At 28.0% G+C, this 22,367-nt stretch overlaps 1 protein-coding gene across 1 annotated transcript; it reads right to left on the bottom strand.

The window, feature by feature from the left end:
- Nucleotides 1-1,288: 1,288 nt before the first annotated feature.
- Nucleotides 1,289-20,605, bottom strand: LOC136982722 (uncharacterized oxidoreductase ZK1290.5-like). The gene is made up of 9 exons (XM_067279290.1): nucleotides 20,249-20,605; nucleotides 19,322-19,446; nucleotides 18,796-18,919; nucleotides 11,911-12,012; nucleotides 11,675-11,838; nucleotides 11,483-11,593; nucleotides 11,342-11,401; nucleotides 1,627-1,804; nucleotides 1,289-1,396 (listed from the first exon to the last, which is right to left on the bottom strand). The coding sequence occupies exons 1-9, from the start codon at nucleotides 20,412-20,414 to the stop codon at nucleotides 1,389-1,391; spliced, it is 1,038 nt and encodes a 345-aa protein (XP_067135391.1). The 5' UTR covers nucleotides 20,415-20,605; the 3' UTR covers nucleotides 1,289-1,388.
- Between the last annotated feature and the right edge of the window lie 1,762 nt (nucleotides 20,606-22,367).

The raw sequence follows: 22,367 nt of genomic DNA, 5'->3' as shown, positions 1-22,367 counted from the left end.
TAGCTACTTGTATTTAATAGGAATAATGATTGAACTTCCGGTAAAATTTACCATTAATCAGGTAAAAACAGTATCAAAAAGCAAACAGGTAATTTGATACTTTTTACCAGTAAATTTGATTTTAAAAAATGGTAAACACGTAATAATTCTTCAAAGTTAAATATTTCTTTTATACATTTTTATGTATGTTATATTTTTATATATTGAAGACAGAAGCAGCAAATGTTATTATTTAAACCGTAAAAGTTCTGTACGCCATCTTAGTGCCTGCAGGGCGAAAATAGTTTTAAAAAATAGTAGTTTACGTCATTTACCTTTCAGATTATTGTAAATAAGTGTACAGTAATAAAGTATTATATTATAGCACCATAATGAACAGTTTGACGATTTGTTTCTTATCCCGTAACGCCTAAAGAGTAATACCAACTTTACTTGACAAAATGGAACACGTTTATTTGAATGTGAGCACTCCCAGTGGCCGATTTTTAATTAATTAATCAAGCTAACTAAAAAATTAAAGCAATCTTTATTTTCAGGTGACGAAAATTTTACTTTTCAAAATAGAAAAATGGATTTCGATTGGTCATAGAGCATTAAAGATTGGTGCTCTTGAGTGAATCGGCAACCAATCAATCAATGTTGCACTAATTTATGCATTTGCGGACAAATTTTAAAATTTACCGGTTTACTTTTGAAGAATTAAGAAATTTATTAGTTAAATATCATAAATATAAATTTTGCGTGTTAATTTTGCGAATTAAACAAACGCTTTTTTTTTTTTTGGTAGCGAAATGGATGTTTTCTGCAATGACCTTAATTTTTCTAATAAATTATATTTCAAATATTATATTATATCCATTGTTATATTATATTTATACTTTAAATATAGATTCAAAGCATTAATACATACTGTATATAGGTCACTCGCTCAATCGCGTGTATATTACGTTGCATAAATCAAAGCACGAACATTGTACCTTTATAAAGTACTAGAAAATATAATTTAGCATCAATATAACATCTTGTATATGAAATAAGGTAGCTTTGTTCCATTTTTGTGAATAAGTTTAAAAATTACTTTATATTAATTATTCATTTAGAATATATTATAGAATAAAAGTATTTTTAAATGAAACAAACATTGAATTTCTTGTGTAATAAACACAACAGATTATGATTTACAATTTTAATTTATTGAAATATTATAACACTTTAAATCACAAATACAGTATCTTATGTGTATACAAGACTGTAAATTTATGTATAAATTTTACAATAAATTATTCTGCACTGCTAACAGCATTTGTTAAATTTTATATCAAAACACTAGAGATGAAAACAAAACAATATCCAAACTAAATACATTAGTTTTGTCCAACGTCAGGTTTTTATTTTCCTAAAAACATTTGAAAATATTTAAATTAAATGGTTCTGTCTTATGATATGTTCAACAGACATTCTTTTTAAATTTTCAATAGTGAATTAAATATTTGTATGAATCACAACTATAGACAATAAATAACAATATACATTAAATAATCAATTAAATGAAAATTACTATATACATAAATATTTACAAATATTTAAATATACAAAAACTATAAATTCTTATTTGTAATAACTAACTGTGATTCCTATAATACAGTTTTTCTTCTCCATTATCAGCTATCATTTTCAGTTTATATCCATCTGGTTGAGGATTGTCAATTTTATATTGCATATTGCTGATATCAATATAACGTCTGTTTTCATTTAAATTGTTCAAAATAATCATTTCTTTTTCAGGAATTACAAAATCAAAAACCTGAAAAAAAAGTTGGAATTAAAGAACATCAAAATTTAGGAATATCTGATTATAATTTTTAAACATATTAAAATTATATCAATAAATTTATCAAATGTAAGAAATCCTATTCAATCAGAAAGCCTCATCTCATTTCAGAAGAATGTCAAAAAGATTGCATATAAATAAATATAGCATACACTCAGCAGACATACATACTGTAGGATGCCTTATAATACATAATTAAGTGAAGAATCAAAAAATATAATAAACTTAGGCTATTTAATTAGCTAAAATTTATAGTTTATACATCTGAAAAGAGAAGAAAAACAGATATAATGATATAAAAAATAATCTTTGGGCATTTCATATTTTAACCTACACAAGAAGTCATACAGGACTTATGTTACGTTATCTCTGATTTTATGATTGCCAATAGTCTTAAATCGTTTCCTAAAAAACATTTTATCTACTGATAAAAATGTTTTTTAAATGATGTTTAAATTAAACAAATAGAACTGAACTAATAATTTTTTTGGTATCACAAGTGTTTTGAGAAAAACTTTTAAGAAATATTAAGTAATATTTGAATATTATGGTTTAAAAAAGTATTTATATTATTCTAAAACTGGCAACATAATCTTCAGTTATGCACATGTCTAATTTTTACGTTTTGAATTGTATTTACTCTTTGGGAATGTTGCCTAGCAAAGTCACTTTAATACAACCAGATAAGAATGCATTGCCACTGGCTTGCTTATCAAGCCGTTTTAAAACCACTTTATCAGGCACAGCAGCCTTTTTTCTTTTTGCCATAAAGGAATTATTTCTGTGCAATTTGAGGGTTATGGGCTCAAAACAAAATAAAAATAAATAAATAAAAATTAAATAGTGCAGAAAGACGAAATGACAAAAAGCTTTAACTATTGAACAAAAGATGGACATGATAGACGACTGAACTGGGGGGAAAGATATTAAATTATTTTCAGGGTTATCTCACTCTATAATATATATGATTTTTGCAAATCATGAGAAGATAAAAAGTTGTAAAACAATTGTAAGTTGTTTAAATTTGCATCACGTAATAAGTCATCACCAGTTATTTGAGAAATTTCAAATGTATCTTATGAATGGTGGATTACCTTGATCAACTATGGTTATACAACAGAAGCCATATCAATGTTTAAAGAGCTTATGAAAAAGCAAAGTGAATAATTTATCATAATAAAGTCAACCACTGCCGTTTGCCATCGGGCTATATAATGGTTATATTAAAATTATCAAACAATTTGACCCTAGAGGGAGGCGTTAGGCGCCATCTCGTAATAAATTTAATAATTAATAAACATAATAATAATAAATTATTAAATTTATTACGAGATGGCGCCTAACGCCTCCCTCTAGGGTCAAATTGTTTGATAATTTTAATATAGCCATTATATAGCCCGATGGCAAACGGCATGGATGACTTTATTGTGATAATTTATCGAGTTTTCGTAGTTGTTTGAATAATTTATCATTCAAAGAAAATCACTGATGACAGATTTAAGAAGGATGATACAAAAATCAAAGAAGCAATATCTGCTGACTCTGAATTGAAAATGTAAGAAATCCTACTCAAACAGAAAGCCTCATCTCATTTCAGAAGAATGTGAAAAAGATTGCGTATAAATAAATATAGCATACACTCAGCCTTTTCCGGCACATTTTCACAAGATTACTGGAAGAGGAGAGTACAATGCAAAATCAAATCTTCGACTTTGATAAAATGGGTCTCTGTTGGAAATGGATGCCTTCATGTACTTTTACTGTATCTCTCAAGATCAAAAGAAAGTCTCAGAATATAAAGCATTTAAACACACTGTTATCTTGCTTATTGGATGTAATTGTGTTGGCAATGTAAAAGTGAACCCATTGCTAGTTTACCACTTTGAAAATTCTCATGCTGTAAAGGGAATCCTGAAGTTTGTTGCCTGGAGATCAATCTACAAGGCTTGGGCTTTAAGGGAAGTCTTCAATGACTATATCAAAATCTATTTCTTATCCTTCATAAATAAATATTCTGAAGATAACAATATTGTTTGTACACTGCTCCTCATGCTCCTGGGCATCATAGGCCTGCTGATTGTAATGTTCAGGTTCTTTTTCTTTTCCCAAATACATTTCTGTTGTAATCAATGGATCAGGGTATTAATGCAACATTGAAGGTTTATTATTTGCAATTGCTTTGCAATATCTGGTTGATAGTACTGAGGTGAATAAAGAAGCTTCACTAAAGCAACTTTGACATTAGGAAAACTACAGAATTCATCAATGCTGCATGGAAAAAGTGACTCCATAGACATATGGAATAAATTATGTCCTCAATCATTACAGACTATTAGAGAAATTAATGAAGTATCTGATGCAAAAGCAAAGCTCTTGGTTCTTGTAAGAGAGGCTGGATGATGATCAGTTTTTGCAATCCCATGATGAAGAATTCACTTTAGATGAACTCTAATACAAATGTAAGTTTCTGATGAAGGAAAGGTAAAGAACTCTTAACGCTGCTAAGTTAAAATAATTTATGGAATATGCAGACAACAAATATTGTTACTGAAAAAGGACAATGTAAAAAAAAGCATTACTTTTAAAAAATGGTATCACATCTACTTTGGTATATTTCAAGATGCACAAAGCAAAGATCCAATTTCAGTTTTTTTTTATTCAGAATTATTTTCAATTCTATGCATACACTTTTACACTAGAAATTTCTGATGCAGAGGGCTCTAATAGCCCTCTGCATCAGAAATTTCTAGTGTAAAAGTATAAAGAAAACTTCATCCAACACTCCAAAACTTTCAAATACTGATTCATTTTCCTTCTCCATCAACTACCAGCCATCATCTGATCAAATCTTATCCTCTTTTGGTAAGTACAAAAAAATTCTTCATTATCTATATATATAATCAAGACGAGCCCAAACGGTTAGGAGTTGAAAGTTGAAAGTTGAAATTTGGTACACAGTTAGGGTATGTTATGAGAACACACACTAAGAAGGGATTTTTCGAAATTCATCCCCATAGGGAAGTGGGACAGGATTAAATCTTCTAAATACATTACGGAGACGAGTTAATAATAAAAATCAGTGCAGAGCCCAAATGGTTAGGAGTTGAAAGTTGAAATTTGGAACACAGTTAGGGTACGTCATGAGAATGCACACTAGGAAGGGATTTTTCGAAATTCCTCCCCACGGGGGGAGAGACATGATTAAGGCTTAACACTTCCATCAACAATGAAAGTGTTACGTAACAATGGAAGTGTTACGTAACAATAGAAGTGTCAACAATGGAAGTGTTACGTAACAATGGAATTGTAAACAATAAAAATGTTACGTAACAATAGAATTGTGAACTATAAAAGTGCTATGTAACAATAGAAGTGTTAATTAAGTAACAAGAGAAAGCGACGTGCAAGACGCAGATGCAGTTTTTTCGTTTTTGCAGGAAATCGAACATATTTTTAGATCCATATAAAAATTCTCTAATTAGTCTGGAAACAGGGGATCCCAATTCTTGCATTCTGTGAAAATGGGTAATGTTGACTATAATGTAATAATCTTAATCTTCACTATCGTTGATTTTGCCCGAGCAACGCCAGGCCCACCAGCTATTATTATTATATTACTATTATATTTATCTATGTTCAAATAATATGTATTTACTTTACCAGTACACTGCTGATTAGTAAATTAGTCTAAAGAATTAGGCCGCGACGTGATATATCGATATAAAGACAATAATTATATTCTACGAGTTTTCTCTATACTATAATTACAAATATAGTAAAGTAATATCTTTACTTTCATATATTTACTTTTATTATTATATTATTAAGATAATATACAGCATTTATAAGCTTAGCTTTTTTATTATATACTCCTCTAAATTGAAGGATTTTCCTTTGGCCGTTCATATCGCGTGTTTTAGGCGTCCATTATTATAATCGGGATACCTCTTGTCGTAGATACATGAATATTTTCAGATGTTTTCGATAAATCTTTCCAGATCTTCTAGAGTAGCCACGAGAGAACATACATAAAAGCTCATTTTCCGCCATTTTCGCACCGTGTTACGATGACCTAGATTTAACTGACTTCTGATTGGTGGATGGTACCGGTTTACGGTCGTATTCACTTCGAAAGTTGAACACTGCTCAACTCGCTTTTACGTTGGTTTTACGACCTGCTCAGGCGTAAAATATCATGGTCACGTGATTAAAAGCTTTTACGGTGAGGGGTTTTACGGCCCTTTTACGGCTAGTGGAGTCGCGGCCTTACGGCCCTTTTACAGCTAGTGGAGTCGCGGCCTTACATGTCAGTGAGGAAATAATGGATTATATATATAATCCATCAATTCTGAAGTGAAAGTCAGCAAAAACAAATACTAAGTCCCTAGCCCTGCTGATAATGGTTGTGCATTATCAGCAGGGTTGGAGAGTTAATCGATTTTAATCAATGCTTTAAAATGTTAAATGTTAATAGCTTTAATCATTGTTTGCTTGCAACACAGTAGTTTAGGAAATAAATGCCAGCAATTTAAACTATATGCGAGACAGATTAAATAATGTTAAATTAGTAATGAAGGTTTATTAATTACAATTATCATCAAGTTAAAAATCCTCTAAAAAAAAAAAAAAAAAAAAATTTGTAAAATATCTTTTTAGTGCAAAGTTAGTAAAATCAGAATTTTCACTGCTTCTAGTTCCAATTACTCATTAATAATAATAATTGAATGAATGATGAATGATCAGTATAATTGAATTTTCACTACTTCTAGTTCCAATTACTTATTCTACTTAATGTTATCTTCACTCAATTAACAATGTTAATTGAATGAAGATAACATTAAGTAGAATAAGTAATTTGAACTAGTAGTAGTGAAAATTCTAATCCACTTATTGTAATCATTTTGGGATTCAATTATACTGATAATAATAATTGAATGAATGATATTATCAGTATAATTGAATCCCAAAATGACTACAAGTGAATTTTACTGTATATATATATTTTGAAAATATTGTGTTTGTTCACTCTATCAAGAAAGTTTTGAAATACAGTAAAACTTCTCTAATTTGAAGCTTCAAGGAGCAAGGAAAAGCTTTGAGTTACAGACAATTCACGTTAGAGAACAATAGAGTGAAAAATGCCAATTCTGAATAATTTGTATTTTTATCTCTCTTATATTATATAAATTATCTTTGATAGTTTTTTTTTTTTAACAGCTCATGTAAAATCTTTCAGCAAAATGTTCAATGTAACTAGTGAAATCTAACAGTTTTGCAGATACATCTTGTTGAGATAAAGTGAGAGGACCTTTTACTTTAAACTGGAATGTTGTCTACAAATGGGTGTTGGACAGTAGATACAACTGTCTGAAAATTTTATGGAATTCTGATAATTAGGATCATTTTGGATAGAATAAATATTAAAATTCAACTCAGGAAAGTTAAAAGTAATATAAATTAGTGTCAGGGGATCAGGGGACCATGAAAACCTTCAACTTTGACAAAATTCAAGTTGGAGATTTTAAATCTCTATGCTATCCCATTGAGATCTACCAAGTGCTTTCTTCAAGTTAAAGAAATATTCAAGTTACAGGTGTTTGAGTTACAGTAAAACTTCTCTATTTCTGCAATTATATTTTAGAATCACAAAAAAGTTGCTTAAGAATATTCACATATATAAAATATACTGTATATATAACACAAAATACATAAGTAACATATTTAATCTTTCTTTCATCTTTCCAGAACATCATCTTTTGGTTTTTAATACCCAAACTTCATAAAATATACATCTCTCTCAATACAATGTTTTTCAGATAATATTTACATAAGAATTTATAATTATGCCCCAAAAATTTAATACAACTTCTTTAACAAAACAATATGTAAGAAAAGTCATAAGTTAGATCCTAAATATAATTGATTTGAACGTCACAATTATATGTGTAGACATTTTGTAAATCATCTTGAGTATCAAAAAATGAATTATGCATCTTTGAATATATCTGGTTCTGAAAAAGGTGTCAATGTTATAAAATATCAATACTTCCTATAGCAGAAAGCCTCAAACACACTTTAGGCTCTGATATCATTAAATTCTCCAATTAAAGAAATGTCAGAAACATTAAAAATGCATTGCATTTTAGTACCATTTTTATTGACATTTTTTGTCTGCATTTTTCAAAACAAATCATTTTTCTGTTATTTATGATATAGCAGGGGAAATAATACACATGATATTTGAGATTGGACAGTACAGTGGTGCCTCGTATAACGTACGCCTCGAATAACGGACGCTGCGAACAACGGACTTTCCGGCATAATTGGTGACTGCTCCGTGGGTGCGTTCTTTAATAGCGGTCGATCTGCTTCTCCGCTACTACGGGAGTGCGCTGCTGTTTGTAGGCATTTAGGAATGACGGTGAAAGAAAGAAAGATGGCGGCGCCCGCACTATCAATAGTATCGTGATGGAGGAATGCATAATTCTAAAATATGAGCTTTTAAAGGCAAAAGAAGAGTCCCAATTGTAAAATTAAACCATAAAATGGATTATTTGTTGAAAAAGCATTCAAAATAGCCACGAAAAAAATTAGAATGCCGGCTACCATTCGAAAAAAAATCGTAAAAGACACTTACATCACCACGTGCGCTTAACTCGCGCTTTCACAATTTCTAAATTTTCATTCATAAAACCACATAATGGATCCGGAAACGAAACTGTCTGAGCCATGGAAGACACCATGTTGCTTTCCACCGTAAACTACTGCTACAAGTGGCCGTTTTTGCCGTTCGACGACCGAGGAATGAAAGAATGCACCCCATGTTCATTTTTTAATGATACAGCACAGTTATTTTATGCTGCGGAACGAATTAGATGTTTTAACATGTATTTCTATGGGAAAATGTGTTTCGTATAACGGACGTTTCACTTAACGGACGTGCACCTGGAACAGATTAAGTACGTTATATGAGGCACCACTGTACATGTTATTGCATACAAAGCAACTGTTTTTTAACTATATTAAAAAATCAATCAATTGTTTGAGGATGATCCATATGTATTATTATTCTATAATTTGCATCAAAGATATCATCCTTTATAAGTAATATATTATTCTCTAAATATCTTCTATTTACAATATTCTTGTCAGTGTTTTAAGCATTTTATATTCTAATATATAGTTATATAGTTTGTATGTCATTTTCAGAAATTTGTTGGGAGTTTTGAGTTGACGTTGTAATGTATTATAATTTTTCCCATTTAAGATAATGGAAAATAGGTTCAAGGTTAACAATTTTCTACAGAACGTCCCATTTTTGGGAATAGGATACTGATATAAAATATAGGCATCCCTTCTTAACATTCCTTTTTTTTTTTTTTTTTTGAAAGCTAAAGTAGAACTTTTATATACTTTGATTAAAAATTCAGATTTATTAGGTAATTACATCAATGTTTTTAAATTTCCATAAAACTATTTGATATATAAAATGTATGTTTAATTTTGAATCTAAAATTTAGCAGATACATATACAGGGTGTCTACTTAAACATATATTCAGAGGCAAAAGAGATCTTTCCAGCATTGATTAGGTTGTAGACTGCAGCAGACACAAATACATTACCATGACATGTACCCATTCTGCTGCTATCTGCAACCAGCACAACATGCAAAGGAAGCTGAACAGTGATTGAAATGATGCAATGTTAAATTTACAGTATATCATGAACCACGACTTCTTCAGTATATTTTAGGTACTGGTGAGGCATTGTTTAACTATTACAATGTGCACCACTGGACAAAACATGCTCCACAATGCCTGTAACATATGTGACACAAAGTGTGTTTTACCCTAAATGTCTACTGTGGATTCTGAGTGAACATTTTCATTGATGGCACACTGAATAGTAAACGTTATCTGAATATCTTGAACATGATGGTGGACAAATGGCTTAATGACTTGCCATTGACACAAATACAGCCAGTGTCTGGTACCAATACAATACAGTGCTATGTCATACTACAGACTTGACCCTCTGATTTTTTCCTGTGGAGTCACCTAAAAACATAAGTATATGATGTGTACCCAGTAGTGTCATAGGTCTCTCCAGTTGACACACATGTCAACTGGAGAGACCTATAACAAGCTGTAAAACAGTAACACTAAAAATGCTACATGCCATCTATAACACCACTCTCAACTATCTACCTCTTTGTATTACCACTGAATGCAGTCATTTTCTATATGGTCTCTAACAAAATAAAACCCACTTTTTTCTATCAATTTCTGCAATGTAGTCTTTATCCTTCGCAGTCAGATTATTTCTATATTATGCTGAATTGTCTTAAATTGATTTCCATCAGTTTATTTTAACACTGGAATAAGTATGTTTACACTTGTGCAATGCTGGAACAATCTCTTTTGCCACAAGATAGAAATTTAAGTGAATGCCTTGTAGATGAAAATCTTTCAAACTGAAACATATCAGAAGTATAAGAAAATAGTAGGAGTAAAAATTAAAAAAAACTTTTAAAAATTATTGTTTATGTTTTATTAAATAGAAACAGGTCACAATTAGAATGAGTAATTGTGATAGCATTGCATGATTAGTATAAAACGAAAGTATAATATTACCTGAAACAATTATAACAAAAAGTCATGTAATTAGTTTCAAACCATTGAAAATGTTTTTTTTTTTTTTTTTTGTAAAACTTAAAATATATTGAACAACAAAGGAAAAAATATAATAGCTAGGAATAATTAAAATGTGTTAGTTAACCAGACTTATTGAATGAAAAGCAATAATAGAGATTTTATTTATAAAATTTGTTTCGTTACTATTAAATTTTACCCATTTAATTGAAAAACAACTCAATAAAGTTGATGCATAAATGTAAACAAAAAATGTATTTATTAATTTCTAAAATATTTCAACAACATTGTTTGATACGATTTCCCTCTTTTCTTTTTCATACACTTTAGTTGCTGAAAATGCTCACTAAAATCAAATTTTGGCTGATATAAATTAACTTCAGATTACAAATGATAACTTATACTAATTTGAACTTGTATCAACTACAATCAACCTTATTGCAGTAGTTAGAAATATTCATATGATCAATTGAAAAAAATTTATATATAAATTCAAATTTTCAAACTATAATATTTACTACAGAATATTTTGGATAAAATGCTTTTATATAGTTTGATATTTAAAAACTCTAAATATTTATCATATAGGATGTCTGAAAGATTACTGTGCAATGAGAAAGTTATATGTATGGTATTTATATAAACTTACAGGTCTCATATGTAATATCATACATATAACTTTAATGTCATTATAAATTTCTCACTGCACAGTAACTTTTTGGATGCTCTGTATATAAAATTAAGCATATTGAGGTATGAATAATAATGTAAAAGTTATTTCATATTTAAATTATGGATATTTAATAAATTTATTATTATTATACTGAAAACATTAAGTGCAATATTTCATAAATTTACCATTGAGTTTTCCTTAACTCGTTCAATCTTTGTTGATTTGGGAATTGTAATCACTTCATTCTATGAAGGATAATAAATAATATTTAGGCATCAGAATTTGATATTGCACTTTTATATTTTTAATGGAAGAATTTTATATACCTGAATTGACCATCGAATCAAAACTTGAGCTGGTGTCCTATTACAACGTTTTGCCACTTCAATGATTGGCATTTCTTTTAATAGTTTACCTTTTCCTAAAGGACAATAACCCTAATAAAATATATAAATGAAATTATTTTCATGAATATTTCTCATTAAATAGCAATTATATAAAATTATTTAAAAATTTACCTCAAATTGTATTTTATATTCATTGCAGTAGTCTCTAAGATCCTTTGGATTGTGATAAGGATGAAATTCGACTTGGTTAACATGAGGTACTATGGTACAATTTTCTTGAAATTTTACAAGATCATCAATATTACAATTACTAACACCAATTGCAGAAATGCGACCTAAGAACAAATATATAAGCTTTATTACAATAATTAAACTTACATAATTTAATGCCAAAGTAGGAATAATACCTTCATCTAAAAGGCATTCTAATGTTCTCCAAGTATCATGCAATAAATTCCATTTGTCAGAACATGTACTAGGACAAAGAGGCCAATGAAGCATAAATAAATCTGCAAAAGAATTATTTCATATGTATATTAATAATTTGAACCATTTAAAATAAAAAATTCTGTTTAAAGAAAAAAAAAGTCAATTTTATTTAGAAATTATGAGTTATTTTAATTTTAATTGATTTCAATATCGCTTCCTTGAGAGTTTGTCTGAAAAGGATATAATGTGAAAATTCTAAGTTGAAGAAAAACACTCATCAGGCGAAAACGAAACTTAGTGAAAAAATTGAACGGAAAATAATCCGACAAAGAACAGAATGCTTAATAATTTGAATTAAAACTTCTTTCCAAACCGTTAGGAACACGCATACACTGATCTCAGTGTTTTTCTTCAACTTGCAATACAATATTTGGCGTGGGAAACACCCTATCGATCATCAATGTGAAAATTATAAGAAAAAATAGAAGAAACAATAGCATAGTTGCAACCAAAGTTTTCATCTCTAAAACGTGACATCGAGCGCTGCTATCTTGTAAGTGGTGATCGATGTCACGTTTTAGAGGTGAAAACTCTAAAACGTGACATCGATAATAATGTTTGTTTATTGTTACTTCTAATTTTTATTTTTTATTGAATAAGATAAATTTATTAAAAATGTATGTTGTTGTAATAAGTAGATAATTTATAAATATTTTTGGTATAATAACTTTTTAATAATATCTAAATGTAACTTTAATATAATCATTCTCTATTATTCTTCATTTGTAATCATATTTTAAAATTTTTATCAATCTATTGATTAAATTACTGAAATATTTAGCTAGCTCCTAGTGCAGTGATGTAAACTTCTTGTACCAGAAACTGTGAATGTTGTCTACACCAGATGTCTTCCAGTTGTGTGTTCTGTTAACAGCATATTAGCACATGTCGTGTATGTTTATTTCAGACATAGGCATAGTTGGTATGCTGTACAAGTTTTTGTTCTCCTCCTCAATTCTGTCTGCATCAGCATTGTGTGCACTGGACCAAAAGGAAGACCAATAATTTATGAGTTCTTCTTATGTTGGTGTGCTGTGTATCAGTGTTTGTTTTGGTACTGATTTGTCTGTAAAAGAGTTTTTCATTGTTTGTAAATAATTTGTTTTATTGTTTTTGTAGTAAATATGTTTTGTATTGTTTGAGTATATATGCTTTGGCTGAGAGTTTTTGTTTTCGTTTATCAATGTATTCTGTAATGTGTGTGTTGTGATGTTCATGTTTTGTGTGTTATGATTTTCTTGAAAACGTTTTTAATTTTTGAGCTGTTTCTTTAATTTGAGTTTTATGTTGTTTTTAGGGTATTGTGTCAGCCTTCCTAATTGCTAATGTCATTTATTTGTGTTTATATCCTTCTCTGCCAGGCAGGCTTGTGATAGAGTTGTGTTTTGTGTGTATACAGTCTGTGATTGTATTTTCAATGGTATGTCACTATTGTGATTGCCCCAGAATAAACTAATGTATGAATGTCTAAGAGTGTAGAAGTTAAATGAATGTAGTGTAAGTGATTGTTTACATAATTTAGTGTTTTTCCTACTACCTTGGATGTGTTGATTTTTGGTATTCGCAGTCTTTGGGATCTGTACAGTACCTGTATATTTAGTGAGTGTTTCCTGAAATAAAAGTGAAAGCATATTAACTGAATCTATGTTTATGTTATCAGTGGTGGATGAAGAAGTGTCTGTAGTATCACTAGTGATTGTTGTTGTGTATGTGCTATTATCAGTGCTTGTTGCTGGACTATCCTGGCAGGTTCCATGATCTTCATTAATGTTAAATGTCTGTTGATGTATTTGATCAGCAACATGTTGTTTGATAAATTCAAGTGTTATTTGTATAAGGCTGTTGTGTATAATTGCTCTTTTTTTGATCAACAACCCTTTGTTCAGTGACAGTGAGGAGGATATTGTTGTGTAAATCTATGGTGTAGTTGTTGTCTGTATGCTGTCATGTTTGGTTTGAGTCTTGTGATGGTGTAGTAAGTATGGATAATAAATTTGTTCATTTCTATTGTCCATTTCATCCATTGGCATGATTTTCCAGCCTTTGTGGTCTGTGGATGCATTGCCACAAACACCAAGGCTAGATTGGTTCCTCACATCTGTTGAGGGCATTGCAGTAGCCTAGCTTAGGCCAGCACTGCTTTAACCACTGATAAGCAAGGGAGACTGTGGCCTATTTTTTGAACATGAGTCTCTGCCTAACCCACGAACGTCAACTTTGTTAACCCGGGTGATGTGCAAGCTGGTATCACACTTAGACCTGGTTACTACTGTGATAACTGACAGAGAATGGTAAGCGAGGATTAACAAATACACTTTGTTAATTTACAAAACTATACTTTTATTCGCTACGCTACAGGGTTCTTTTTACACTGGATCCCAATGTGTAGGCAGTGAAATTACAAAGTCCAGAATACATAAAACAATACTACTAATATTACAAGGGTCCTTATCTATCTTAAACCTACTTACAGACTATAAGAACGGAAGAAAGAGAGAATATAAGTACAGAAAAAGGGGAAGGTGGAAATACCCGGGTTTCTGCTCTGGGTGCTCCATGACACGGGGCAGGGTTACTGATGCCTCCGATCATCTATTTCAGTAGGTACCTCTCATTCACTTTGTCGATAATCCACTGTCAAATCTGTCCAATAAAACTGGCAGTTCAGTAGGAAGTTTTTTGTCTACTTTAACACTAGATAGCTTCTCCGTCTCAACTTCACTCGTCGAGCTTCAATTCCTATCCTATGTCATTCCAACTTACAACCCGTGCTCCACGACCTTTCTCGTCAAGAGCCGAGATCCCTTCTGTCTTTCTTTCTTCTTTTCCTCTCCTCTCTGTTTTTTATTACTTTGTTTTTAACAACGCTGTTTTTCATTGGAGGCATCACTCCCCATCAGGTAGTAAAACAATTAGATAGTAAAGTGATTAAAAAGGAAGTCTTTTTTTTGTCAACAGGAAAGGGAGAGAAACAAAAGAAATCTTAAACCTAACTTAAATTTATAAATTTATCAAATACAAAAATATACATTAATATGGCCAACAGCCACACTATCATGTTAAATATCTCCACAGAATGTAGGTGTGGTCACTCTTAGCTTCATTTCTCCCCATAGACTTTACTGGCATGGGTGTCCCTATCAGGAGCTTGTGCTCCAGCCTGCATTGCTCTATGAATCAATAAAATTACTGTGCACTCTCACCAAAACCAGGTGGTGACCATGGGGAGAGTTATTATTATTATTATAGTAATAATACTTTGTTAAAAGTGTAAACAATTGATACTTGAACCTAATTTAATCTGTATCTGAGATATTTTATTTAGTTTTTTAAGCATTTATTTACCTTGTATTTTAGATGTATGTTTTAAAAATCTATGCTATAAATCTATACATAAAAAGTAAGAAAATGGAAATTATCCACAATATTTTCATTAGCATTTACAAAGAAACGACAAATTTATAAATCATTGTTACTTAAACAATAAAAATAAATTGAACTAACTGTAGTAACAGATTTTTGAATATTACATCATACTTTATTAATTATTAAATTGGTAGTTTATTAATAAAGTTTCTCTTTCTTTAAATTGTATTATAATATTATACTTTAAATTGTACACAAAGTATAACCTACTTGTAATTTTATTAGAGAGGTTGAGGCCGAAGTTTTAAACACGAAAACATGTACGTCTGATGTTCAGCGCCGCTTTCCTGTAAGCCTAGAAGTTTGACAATGGTGTTTGGAAAGTCAGTGGAATCATGCCCGACATTCCAAACGTCATTGTCAAACTTCCAGGCTTACAGGAAAGCAGCGCTGAACATCTGACATACACATTTTTGCATTTAAAACTTCGGCCTCGACCTCGCTATTGTATGCTGTGAAAGGTAAATAATCAACTTGACATTATTATTGCTTTATTTTCATTAAAATCTATTTTCCATAGTTTATCTTATTCATTTGAAATGAATTCAATTTTCAATGTTTTACATCATACTATATTGTGATATTCTTAAATTAAGATTCTGAAATATATATATATATATATATCATCTTTATTCAATTGCATAAGCTTTCTAAACTATATACATAATTGTACATAGAAGCCCAGGATTATTTTGACTAATTTCATTATTGAAAATTAAGGGCTATACAAACAAAGTTTGAGATTTTTTGCCTATTTATATGCTTTTTATTCCAGTCCAGGAATCACAAAACAGCTGGCAACTTAAAGTAAAACTTCTAAAAATAACAGATGAATACAATCAAAAAACTTACACACAATTAAATGATCTTGACATAAACCTCTTTTTGTAGGCTACGATGTCAAAAACATTAAAAATTGTTCTAAGCTATAATTCACACCTTAATGTAAGAACATGTTTTGTGACTCTCAATTTTCCTATATATTTATCTATATACATAATCATTAAAACCGAAACTCAAAATACTCAATTTGCAGAAATGAGATATATAAATAATATATTTCACTTACTGCTGTATGTTTTTTTATTGTTGGCTCTTGAATAATAATAGCATAATATTATATAATGAGCATTGTGCTGTCTGCAAATAATTGAAAGATAATAACTTTTAATTAAAATTACTTTGTTTTCTTATAGAATATTTAGGGTCTGAGATAAAATAGTTAGTTAATGTTAATACTGTATATCTGTGATTTTATTAGACAGTTTCTTTTAAATTCTAGGTTGCAACATTTTTTTTGAAAGATGTTGCAACCCAGAATGAAAACATTGCTTATCAATGGCAAAGAAAATTTATTAAAATCTTTATTTTTCAACTCTATAAAAAAAGTTAGATTGTAGTTCACCATTTAAAAGCTAGAATTATTAATGTGTTTATGTAAAATAAGTTATTACTATGTGTTCTAAATAAATAATTTCTGTTAGGAAATTCATGTTACTTTTAATAATACATATTAAAAATATTAAGTTAATATTCTTATTTTTTTATTTTGAAACATTTAATTAATAAATTACTATTGTTTATAAATTTTAATGTTAAACAGATTTTTTCTTAAACATCAAACTTATGTTAAAACTAGGTATATCTCCATGTATAATAAAATTTCCTTTCAAAGATCTTAAAATTTTGAGATAAGATCTAGATCTAACTGTAATGTGGATCTGGCATTTTGTTCACAAAACAGGAAGAAAGAAATAAAAGATGAATAAGTAAAAGAATAATTTAGACAAAATTTTTTAATAGACTAAAAAAAGTTGTATTATCATCTTGTAAACAAAATAATTATTAAAACCAAAATAAAGTTTTTCTAAAATTATCAATTAAATTTTATATGTATGAAAAAACATCTGTAATTCCAGCAAACTAATGAAAATATTATCAAGTTATTCCATTTATATTCAAAACTGATTTTCAAACTTCATTATGTTATATCTTCAAACAAAACTCATTTTTGTTTGAAGATATAACATAATTTTGAACCATTATACAATCATATTGTTTATATTTTTACTATACTAGCTGTAAAACTTTTGTTCATGAATCATCTGTAACACAACTATCTATAATTTCTACTCTTTGAAATGTTTATATAATATATGAATATATTATATCATATATATATATATAACATTATATAACAAATAAAAACAGTAAAAATGAAATCAAACTGAAATTTATAAATTAACTATGTAATCAAATCTAGTTAAATAGCTACTTAATTATAAATTCCAAATTGATTTTATTTATATAATATAATCTAATCTAGTTATGCGACAAAATGAATTAAATATTATAAACATACATTATAATAAATATATGATATAATGGAGAAATGTAACTGGCACCAAACTATATTAATTAATTCAAAAATCACTTTTATTTTAAGTTTTCAAAATTATTCAAAATGTAACAATTTAACATTTCATATCTAAATTGTAAATAATATTCAGTTCTGTCCAATGCTGCATATGGCCTAGATTAGGCTAAAAATATTTATTTGAAACATAATATGGAATTTTTAAATTATGGCATTTATTATTGTTGCTTATAAAATTTGTTTATGCAATGCAGTTATTTTTTTTTTTTTTTTTTATATAGAATTGAATTGTATTCTGGAAATTTTACATTCAAACTTTGATATATATAAACAATTGGCTATACAAAAAATTTTTTTACTATAAATAAGGTTAATGAAAATTTAGTTTTATTTTTATTCCTGATGATAAAAAACTAATTAGATAGATTTTGTTAAGCATATTCATTAAGGCCAATAAATTTATTTTTTAAAAATTTCATAATTTCAATTCTAAACTAGAAGGAAAAATTAAAAATGAATTTATTTATTTCATACAAAATGTTATTTGTAATTTTACTTTAACCATCAAGACTTAAAACTCATTTTAAAAATATTATATACCATGAAAAAAATTCAAATTTATAAGAAAATTTCTCGTTAATAATTTTTATTTATAGGATACAAAACTTCATTTTTAATCTAACTAAAGTCATTGAAAATTACTATGAACATAAATTTGAACAAAAAAATCTTGTAAAAAAAACTATACAAGGTATTTTAAAAATCAAAGATTTTTAAATCAAAATTACTTGAAAAATAACAAATTTTTATAGTTCTAATTTTCATATCTATAAAATTAATAGAACCAAATAACTTCTATTTGTTAATAACTCTGAAACTTTTATTCATTCATTTCCGAAATTTATAAGTAGCCTAAAGATAACTGAAGTTACTAATTTATATCTAAAATGTTTAACCTAAATAAATAAATAATAAAATGAATTTTTAAATCACTAATTACCTAAATAATCTACACCTAATCTCTCCATCGCTTCATAAAAAGCTTTTCTGGTAGATACGGAGCCATAATCTGTTGGCCATAATTTAGTTGTTAAAAAAATATCTTCTCGATTCACGCCACTTTCCTAAATTTAAAAAATATATCAAATTAATAATTGTCTATGTTGGAATGCCTTGAATAACTTACAAACTGAATAAAATATTAAGATAGTTATTAAAAATTTTTAATTAGTATTAAACTTAATAATAATATAAATTTTTATTATATATCTTCTAATACACAACTAATTATAGATAAATCTATTTTGTTATTTAGAAATTATAAAAAATACTAATGTTATCATCTCTTTATATTATCAATAGAATGCATTGATAAAACTGATTTAAGTACATTGTTTACAGTTGTTAAAATTTTAAGCATAAAATATATTATCTTATAATAGCTAAGAAATTTTGAACTAGTACTCCAATATCATTAATTCTACTTATATTTAGATACTATGGAATTCAAAATAATATATAAACACCTTTATAGCATCTTTCAAAAATATTTCACAACCATATCGTTTCGCAGTATCAATTAATCTATAACCACATTTCTTTAGAGCATAAACAACAGCATTATGTGAATATCCTCCGCTGTGAGATGTTCCTGTAAATAATTATATTTGCATTAAATGAATTAAGTAACATAATGTTACATAAATTTGCTATATTATTATAATTTAGTAAAAATTCATATAATTATCTAAGCTGAGCAAACAAATTTTATAAATGAATTGTAATAATCCTGAAATTATTCATCAAGCTATAAAAAAAAGTTATTTTCAATATTAAGAAGTTTTAAATTTAATAATCAATTTCATAATATCAAAATTTAAATAAGAAAAAAATATATAAAAAGTAAATTAGTCTAATTAGAAGTGTCAATTATGATAAGATTAAATTTTATTTTCTTATCTTTAAAAGTCTCACATGTTAAATATTAGTTGTCAATTTTATATAATTCTCATTTTTTCAGTGTAAATAACAAGTAATTATTTTCAATACAAAACTGGAATTGTAAACAATATAATATGCAGAAAATAACAGTACATATAATATAAAAAATAAAGAAGAAAGTAAAATCAAAGGGAAAAAACAATAACAGCATGAAAAGAAACAGGATGTTATTATTTTTTTCTTAATCTAGTTATCTTTTTTCCAAATTAGTAGGTATGAACAGCAAAATCAAGTGAAAATAATTTCAAAATCTATAAAACTATTAATCCTTGAAACATTTAACAAAATCGTAAAATTTAATTTCTAATCATTTATTAATTATTAACAATTACCATACACGCATGTAATTTTGTATATTTTTACAAAAACACAAATCGAAATCAAACGTCAGCTGTTGCACGTGTTACGTTTCTAATTAATTGAAACATTTTAATTGAAAAAATAAATCTTACCAATTCCAAGCAAAGGCATTTTAACTCCATTCCTCAATTCAATCGTTGTCAGTTGTTTTTCTCGTTCGTTAACATATGTAACAGGATTTACCTTCATTTCGTATTCGTTTCTATTACAATTCAAGCAATCTTTCAGAACAGACCTTTTCCTTGTCAAATTCATCATTTTCTAAACATTTATAAAAGATGTTGGACTGTTTTGTTTAGGATTTCGAAGCGCCCCCTGCCGAATTCGATTTATTTTTAGGTGTTTGGTATTAAATTCGTAAGTGGAAACTTTCCAAATGTCAGTGATGAATACAGAATTAATTTAGGGGACACGGACAAATATATTCGGTCAAGGTTACTATAAACAGTAAATCGCATTACTTAACATTCAAGTTATATATATATATATATATATATTAATAATGAGTATGAGATTAGATAGGGATGCTATAATCTGAGGGGTGAAGGTAGCTTCCTCTTCATCACTTGTCTATTTTTTTTTCTTTTTTTTTTAATTGTAACTTTGATGCTAGCTGTCCTTGGCGGCTTGGCGAACACATCGTATCCACATGCATTACACGTGATTATACTGTTATTGTCGCATGATGATAATCTTCCGTTTACTTTAATATGTGTTCACGTGTTAATGCACTACTCCGTGCACGCTTATTAGTAAATGATAAACGTGATTTATATCAAAATTATTTAAAATTTATTTTCATTGAGCTATTAATATCATAGTTTTTTTATTATTAGTATTATTTAAAAGATTTTATCTACAATAAGAAAAATGGAAAATAATAATAAGAACATAAGACTACTAAGTAACATTTATTGGTAATAATATATAATGCTTATTTTATAATTATAAAAATAAAAAATTTATGGAGAATCTTATAAATAAACTACATTTTGTCTAAAATATAACTTATTGTAATGTATTATTACTCCAATTAAAACAAGAGCTACAATATTAGGCCTACAATATTATAGTATTCATAAAATAATGTACACTATTCTTATTCCCTTAAAGAATGTAGAAATTATATACTGTTTATTATCTTTCAATAAAATAATAAAATTTGTTTTTATTTAATTAATTGTTGAAAATATTCTGAAAATTTAGTTTGCCCTTTGCAGAAAAACTAAATTTTCAGAATATTTTCAACATTTATTATAATATAATACATCTTATTATATAAAATAAGTGAAATTATCACAAAATATTTTTTAATATTTATAAAATATTTTAAAATAACTGTAAATATTACAACTTTAATATTTTATAATAAATTTTACACTAAAATTTTTACTTCATTACATAGTTATTTATCGCTTGGTAATAGATAATTATCTCTTAATAATTTAATATGATTTTTTTATAAAATGAAAATTTTTAAATTAAATATCAAACTGAGCTTTTTTAAAAACACTTAATAAAACATTTAACACCTTCTATCGCTGAGAATACTTTATTTAATTAAACACAAACGTTTTCAGCCTAACGTAATAGGCCATCCTCAGGTGAACTGGCATTCGAACGTATTTCAAAACTGTAATAAATGGAACGTTCGATCATTATATGTTCAAATTTAAAACGAAAAAATAGATACATTAACAAAATAAATAACAAAATAAAATATACTAAATACATTAAAGCCACAACAATACAAATAATAAAATAAATTAAATAAAATAAATACATAAAAAGGCATCACAATATAAGTGCGGATACGGACTAAGAATTTTTATATTTTAATTTTTCTTTTATATAGAACATGCAGAAGCTAATCCATCCTCATCCCTTGCATTAATGCAGCCATCTCTCAATTTACTTTTATAGATTTCAATCTTTTCTTGTTGCAAAGCTAATGATGGGGACCGCATGGTTTTGAGGAGAGTTGCTTCACTCCATTTAACTACAGAGTCCTCCGCTTGTGCATACTTGACAAAACTGTGTTGCAGTGTCCTTTATTAATGTCATATTTGTGTTCCTTAAGTCTTACAGCAAAATTCCTTCTAGTGACTCCAATATAGTCCTTAATTCCTAACTGTTGATATTCAAACGGAATTCTATACACGCTCGCTTTTTCTTCATTTTTAAGTATGTCTTTGTCATTTCTGAGAATAC

Source organism: Centruroides vittatus, unplaced genomic scaffold (genome assembly GCF_030686945.1).
Source record: "Centruroides vittatus isolate TY-2023 unplaced genomic scaffold, ASM3068694v2 contig_862, whole genome shotgun sequence".
NCBI classification, from domain to species: domain Eukaryota; kingdom Metazoa; phylum Arthropoda; class Arachnida; order Scorpiones; family Buthidae; genus Centruroides; species Centruroides vittatus.
The sequence above is the reverse complement of the archived record's forward strand: the minus strand, read 5'-3'. Positions and strand labels throughout refer to the sequence as shown.

What these genes read in the sequence shown, in the direction of transcription:
- LOC136982722 (XM_067279290.1), bottom strand. Translation starts at nt 20,414, where the DNA reads ATGATGAATTTGACAAGGAAAAGGTCTGTTCTGAAAGATTGCTTGAAT. An exon ending in AATGCCTTTGCTTGGAATTG is followed by an intron (nt 19,447 to 20,248) that starts GTAAGATTTATT and finishes AATTATTTACAG; the next exon opens with GAACATCTCACAGCGGAGGA. An exon ending in TGATTCGATGGTCAATTCAG is followed by an intron (nt 11,402 to 11,482) that starts GTATATAAAATT and finishes TATCCTTCATAG; the next exon opens with AATGAAGTGATTACAATTCC.